The 6,410-nt window shown below is 49.5% G+C and overlaps 1 protein-coding gene across 1 annotated transcript in view; it reads right to left on the minus strand.

Annotated features, from left to right (window-relative positions):
- NXPH1 (neurexophilin 1) overlaps nt 1-6,224 on the minus strand; it is a 299,636-nt gene extending 293,412 nt beyond the window's left edge. The window contains exons 1-2 of the mRNA XM_007465564.1: nt 5,437-6,224; nt 4,410-4,573 (exon numbers count right to left, since the gene is read on the minus strand). Coding sequence (XP_007465626.1) covers nt 4,410-4,463 — 54 coding nt within the window. The 5' untranslated portion in view covers nt 4,464-4,573; nt 5,437-6,224. The remainder of the gene's footprint in view (nt 1-4,409; nt 4,574-5,436) is intronic.
- Between the last annotated feature and the right edge of the window lie 186 nt (nt 6,225-6,410).

The raw sequence follows: 6,410 nt of genomic DNA on the forward strand, positions 1-6,410 counted from the left end.
TGCCCTAGATTATCCAGTGTGTGCTTCAATTCTGTTAAAATGCTATTATCTGTTACCCCATTATATCATACTGAAAATATCCTGGAATCAATCCAGAACTGACAGGAGAATAAAGATTGCAGGACTTTTAAATTTTTAACAAGTATTATTACACTATAAGTTCCTCTCCTGCTAAATTCAGAATTTTAAATCTGCAATTCAATAACATTCAGTAAACAGAAGATTTCCTTGCCTTTATATATATATATATATATATATATATATATATATTTTTTAATGATTTCCCAATCCCCTGCATTTATGGCTGGAGTTAGCCCTGTGGTGATTTTTGAGTATCCTAGCTAATATGCTTCAGGAGGTAACTTTGCAGACACATCTCTAATCTCCCATTGCAGTATTAAAATAAGCTTCTAGTTTGAAACAGGACAGACCCATCTCTCAAAGCACAAAAAAAGACTCAAAATTCTCAAACTAGAACAGGCATTCAAAGAACCCTGGGCCAAGAAACATACTTTGAGAACATTCACCTAAATACAGGCTGGGAACTGTGGCTTAAATATGGAGCACTGATCTGCTGGATAGAGTTATTTTTCACTTAAAAAAATATCTTCTTAAAATTGGGAGTATTTAAGGTATGTCTCTATAAGCAGAAGCCTCAATATTGTTGCATAGGAGATACCTAAACAAATCTTGATCCTGGAACATAATGTGTGATTATTCCTTGGGAAATATAACTGGGATTCGAGGGGCTTAAAGAGAAAGGTGATACTGTGGTATCAGCTATGAGGCAATGTACAGAGTGCCCCTGTCACTTAACCTGTGGTGTGAGTCCATAAGGACAAAAAAATTATTCATTTAACTCCTCCCTGGATTGTGGCAATTCAAGGGGAAAAATAAAATAATGGTTCTGCCACCCCTGCCTTTTTGGAGTGTAACTTGAAGCATCTCCTGACAACCTGCAGGCATCTATTGCAGTTTCTTGCAAAGGTCTGGGATGTTTTGGGGTGCGGCTCCAAACAAATGATAAATTCAGTTTACTGTTTCTGGTATTTAACAAAATAGATGGAGAAAGAAGCTTTGACCACTTCTTGGTCTGTCTCATTGCTCCAGAGATTTAATCAAAGGTTTCTACTTATTTACTTGCCGAAATCTGGAGTTAGCCCTGTGGTGATTTTTGAGTATCCTAGCTAATATGCTTCAGGAGGTAACTTTGCAGACACATCTCTAATCTCCCATTGCAGTATTAAAATAAGCTTCTAGTTTGAAACAGGACAGACCCATCTCTCAAAGCACAAAAAAAGACTCAAAATTCTCAAACTAGAACAGGCATTCAAAGAACCCTGGGCCAAGAAACATACTTTGAGAACATTCACCTAAATACAGGCTGGGAACTGTGGCTTAAATATGGAGCACTGATCTGCTGGATAGAGTTATTTTTCACTTAAAAAAATATCTTCTTAAAATTGGGAGTATTTAAGGTATGTCTCTATAAGCAGAAGCCTCAATATTGTTGCATAGGAGATACCTAAACAAATCTTGATCCTGGAACATAATGTGTGATTATTCCTTGGGAAATATAACTGGGATTCGAGGGGCTTAAAGAGAAAGGTGATACTGTGGTATCAGCTATGAGGCAATGTACAGAGTGCCCCTGTCACTTAACCTGTGGTGTGAGTCCATAAGGACAAAAAAATTATTCATTTAACTCCTCCCTGGATTGTGGCAATTCAAGGGGAAAAATAAAATAATGGTTCTGCCACCCCTGCCTTTTTGGAGTGTAACTTGAAGCATCTCCTGACAACCTGCAGGCATCTATTGCAGTTTCTTGCAAAGGTCTGGGATGTTTTGGGGTGCGGCTCCAAACAAATGATAAATTCAGTTTACTGTTTCTGGTATTTAACAAAATAGATGGAGAAAGAAGCTTTGACCACTTCTTGGTCTGTCTCATTGCTCCAGAGATTTAATCAAAGGTTTCTACTTATTTACTTGCCGAAATCCAACCTGTCCTGACTGCCCAATTCACCCTTCTAAATTCATTTCCATGGTAAAAGTCAGCTTCTTGCTCCTCCTGGAAAACAGCTTGGGATCTTGCCGACAAATAACCGTGGGACTGCAATCCCTGGAAATACTGCCTTGGGTCACAGCCACCAGCCTTTTGTTTTTGTGGTGCGTGTGGTTTCTAATCCCCGACACACAAAACAACTTTAGATCGGAGAGAAAAAGAATGGACTTCTAAATAGCCTTCTCTATTTTATTGTTCACATTTTGTATTGTTTTGAGTGAAATTGGAAAAATTGTCTCCTTTCTCTGTATTGCCAAAAGGCATTCAGGTAATGAAGTCTGTAACTAAACGGTAATTGAATCAGCATAATTTTCACACTGAATGGTTTTCAAATGCTCCCAGTTTACAATTAAAGGAGAATTAATGCACTTGTTGTTGAGAACGCAGCGCGTTAGAATAAATCCAGCACTGTTGGTGTAATGAGTGGAAAACGGTTTAACTGCCAACAAACACATTTAAAATTTAACACAACGTATTGATTTCACTTCTACTTTTGACAGATTATTTTCCAGACTATCGAAATATTTGTTCCAAGCAATAACTGCACCACAGCCGCGAGCTTCTGCCATGTGTGAGCACAGTTCAAGGACGTTACGAACAGTCCTGAGGTTCAGGTCCTGCGTAAAGGTATGCAGAGGAGAGAGGCAGGAGGGTTTCCATGGTCAAAGGAATCTTTAATATTCTCCCTCTGTAGCTTTCACTTTGGGTCCCTCCCCCTTCTTTCAACAAACAATTTCTGTGTTTCCTCTGGCCAAACTTTCTGCCCTGCTTCTCTAAGCTCTCAATGTCAGTGGGTTTACTGGACACAGGTGGGCAAGAATGATTGAAGATGAGAAATGGGAAGGACACTTTTTGCAGTGCCTCTGCGTTCTAGCCGGGGAAGGCACAGACTTAGGTAAAGGAGTCAGAAAGGCAGTTCTTTTGGATTGGCTGCCCGGGCTTTCACCTGTTTACCCCAAGGTGTCCTGTAGGCGAGGACACTGACGTGCAGCGCCCTCTGGCGTCCGCGGCTGCCATGGTCAGGCGATAAAGGTGCAAACACAGGCAACACTGAGGGTTCTTGGATTCCAGCTGAAACCCGTTTACACACATACCCTTACATTCATATTCACACACACGTATACATACACATTCATTAGCATATACAGAGTTCACACAACTAGCCGCCCTGCAGTCACAGACACCAGGGCAACAGCTGGGAAACGCTCTCAACTGCAGGTATGGCAACACTTTTGCTCCAAGGATAGTGGCTTCTGAAGCCCTTGGGGTTGAGACGGCACCGCTCACTCCATTCCCGTTTATTCAACCCATCATGCCGCCCCAGAGCTTCTTGTTCCTACTCGGAACACACAGAGCCCTCAGTGCGCTCCTGCAGCCCAGAGGTAGGTTATGGGGTTCTGTGCACTGAGCACAACTTCACCAGCAGGATAAGACTGTCCCTGGCCCTCCCTGAAGTCAGACCCGAGAAATTGCGCTCTCGGTCTTGGCTCCGCGCCGTGTCCATAGCTACCAATCCACCACCACCACAACAATAAAGTGCTTCCCTCAAAGGCCCCCACCCCGCCCACGCAAACCCCAGTTCAAACAGTGGGCAAAGTCCGGACCTCAGAAAACTCGGCTCTGGGAGGACTTGGATGGTAGCTTTGCTTAGTATTTTCTCCCTAGCGACAAGGTCTGCCACTCCCTAATAAGGGGCTCAGCACTGGAACTGGGGTTTGGTTATCTGGTGGGAAGGAGAGATTGGGAGGAGAGGGAAGGGGAGCCTCTACATGTTTGCTGGAGCATCTCTGACCCAACTCCATCTGGACGCTTGTGAGGCTCCTAGATAGTTAAACTTGTCCTGTCTGAACCCTACAAGTCGAACAAAGTTACCTGCACTTCTTTATGTGCTGCATCTCCAAACTGGGGGTGAGGTGGGTGGATTTACTTTCAAAGTCGGGGACCTGTGCAGATTCATTGCTTTCCATTCTCCACCTCCATTTCCTTTCGTTTAAACTCTGGATGAACTAGTAAGAGTTCCCTGTCTTCCACCCCTTCTCTTTGCCTTCTCTCCCTATAAAGCATCCCGTCCAGCTATCTCCTCGATTTCTGGGTGTCTAGGGCGCCCTGGACGCGGTTTAGAATCAATCGCAGGAGAGGAGGGGGTACTGGAGCAGGAAACGAGGGTGGGAACCCCGGAAAATCCCACAGGGATGGGGACATCAGTTTGCCAAAGTTGTTCCAACACCGTCAATAGGAACGTCGCTCTCGCTGAACTGGCGGTCTCACCCTCCTCCCGCGCGCCCCCAGTTGCCTGGCCTTGCGACCAGGGTGTGATTGCGGGGGCGCGGGACTGGCAGCGACTTACCAAGTAGACGGTGGGCTGCAAGAGGAGAAGCACGTACCAGCACGTAGCCTGCATCCTCCCGCGTCTCAAACTTCCTCGGCGGTGCGTTCGCTGAGTCTTTGTTCCTTCAAAAACATAGATCCACCTGACATCCACTTTATAGAGCAAAGAGCGCTCTCAGCAGCCTAGATACAAATGAAATTAGACATCCCATGACCACGCGGGCAAGGTTAGGCTTGGCAACCAAGCGCGGAAAGGGGGTCGTGGCGGGAGGGATGGACCAAAAAAAAAAAAAACCCGGAGGTGGGGGAGGCAGGAAAAACTGAAAAGCGAGCAAATCCAGCGCCTGAAACCCGCGAGCGCGCGGTCCGCAGGCAGGCGGGCAGGAGGGTTGGAGGATGAGGGGCTCCTTGCGCCCTGTGCTGCTCGGGTGCGAGTTCCCGGGAGGTGGAGCCAGGAGGTGGCGGGGCACACAGAGCCGCGTGCAGGCTGGTTCCGAGACCAAGCGTCTCTGGCAGCGAGACCTGCCCTAGTGTTTGATGGCCGGGAGGCTCGGACTAAAGGCGGTGGCTGGTTCTTCGCCAGCCCTGGCAGTGCTCACACACGTACACACCAGCAGAGAGAGGTGGAGAGAGAAAGAGAGGGAGAGCGAGCGAGAGATATTGAGCGAGGGGGGCGAGGGAAGAGGAAGGGGTAGGTAGAGCTGACCAGGATTAGGTACCGGGTACCTCCACGCGTTTGGTGCGATGGGGGTGGGGAAAGTGAATGCAATTTGCATATAGGAAAGCCGGCTTCAATTTACCCATTCGAGCGCCCTGCACACACAGAGATACCACGCGCATACACATGTACTACTTTTTTTCGAGCGAAGGGGCACAGCCAGTCGCTAACTTATAGAGTGGAAGCCTGCCCGGGTCTGTGAGGGTCACCCCTCAGGCTCACTCTGTCTCCCAATCAGTGACCTTCCCCGCTGCCCCTTCCTGCTGCCCCACCGACCCCACCCCAAGGTGTCCCCCTTATCGGGACTGCGGAGGCGGAGGCTACGTACCGCACAGGACTGGGGGCGAATCCAGCAAGCAGGGACCGCTCTGCGAAAGCTCCATGGAGGAGCTACTCGGGCCTGGCGTCTCCGGCGTCCCGAACATGCCCTGCCTGGCGCTTCATCTCGATGCTCGGGCGCGGACCGGTCCCGCTGCCTTGTCCAGCCTCGGCAGAGTCCGCGTCCCAGTGCCCGGGTCGCGCTCAGGGTTGGTTCCGCGGGAGCCTAGGCTTGGCACAGTTGGATTCACGGTGCAGGAAACTTAAGAGGCAAGAGAGGGAGGGGAAGTAGAGGGGGAAAGCGAGGAAGAGAGAAAGGGAGGTAGAAAGAGCGGGAGGGTGAGAAGCGAATGCGCCGGGCTACTGCACCGGACAGACCGGGACTGCCCGCGTTGGATGTGGGACGAGCTCGCTGATTCCCGAGGCTGCCGAAGGATGGTAGAAATGACTTAAGGGGAGGAGACTGGGCAAGTCCTCAGGACTTGAACTTGAGATATAAGACACTGGCCTTTCGGAAGAAAACAGCCACACGGCAGGCGCAAGCAGTCCGAGTTTCAGAGGGAGGGGTGGGGTGAGCAGAGCCCCGAGGATCCTGGCGCAGCCAGCAGCTGTACCTCTACCGGCGGCCCTGAGAAGCCCGAGAGCCACTCCGGAGCGGAGTCGCAGGCTCTATCCGTGGTCCTGCCCGGCCACTGGGGGACGCTCTGGAGTGCGCTGGGGTTCTCGGCGCCGGTGCCGTGGTGCTTTCTCCGTAGGTCCACCGCTCGGCTCGCCTACCTTCCTGACTCGGGCAATTACATCGGCACGTGGGCGAACGATTCCTCAGAGACCAATTAATACCCCGTGTAAATGGATCCCGCTCCTAGGCTCTCGGCGGGCTGGGCCCGCAGGGAGAAGTGGCTCCTGCGGTGTCTCTGGTGGCCGCAGTGCACCCTTCCCAAGGGTCGTGAGGAGGACTGCGACCGCCAGAGGAGTGGCGGGGGG

The sequence above is a fragment of the Lipotes vexillifer genome, unplaced genomic scaffold (assembly GCF_000442215.2).
Source record: "Lipotes vexillifer unplaced genomic scaffold, Lipotes_vexillifer_v1.1 scaffold80, whole genome shotgun sequence".
Taxonomy (NCBI): Eukaryota; Metazoa; Chordata; class Mammalia; order Artiodactyla; family Lipotidae; genus Lipotes; species Lipotes vexillifer.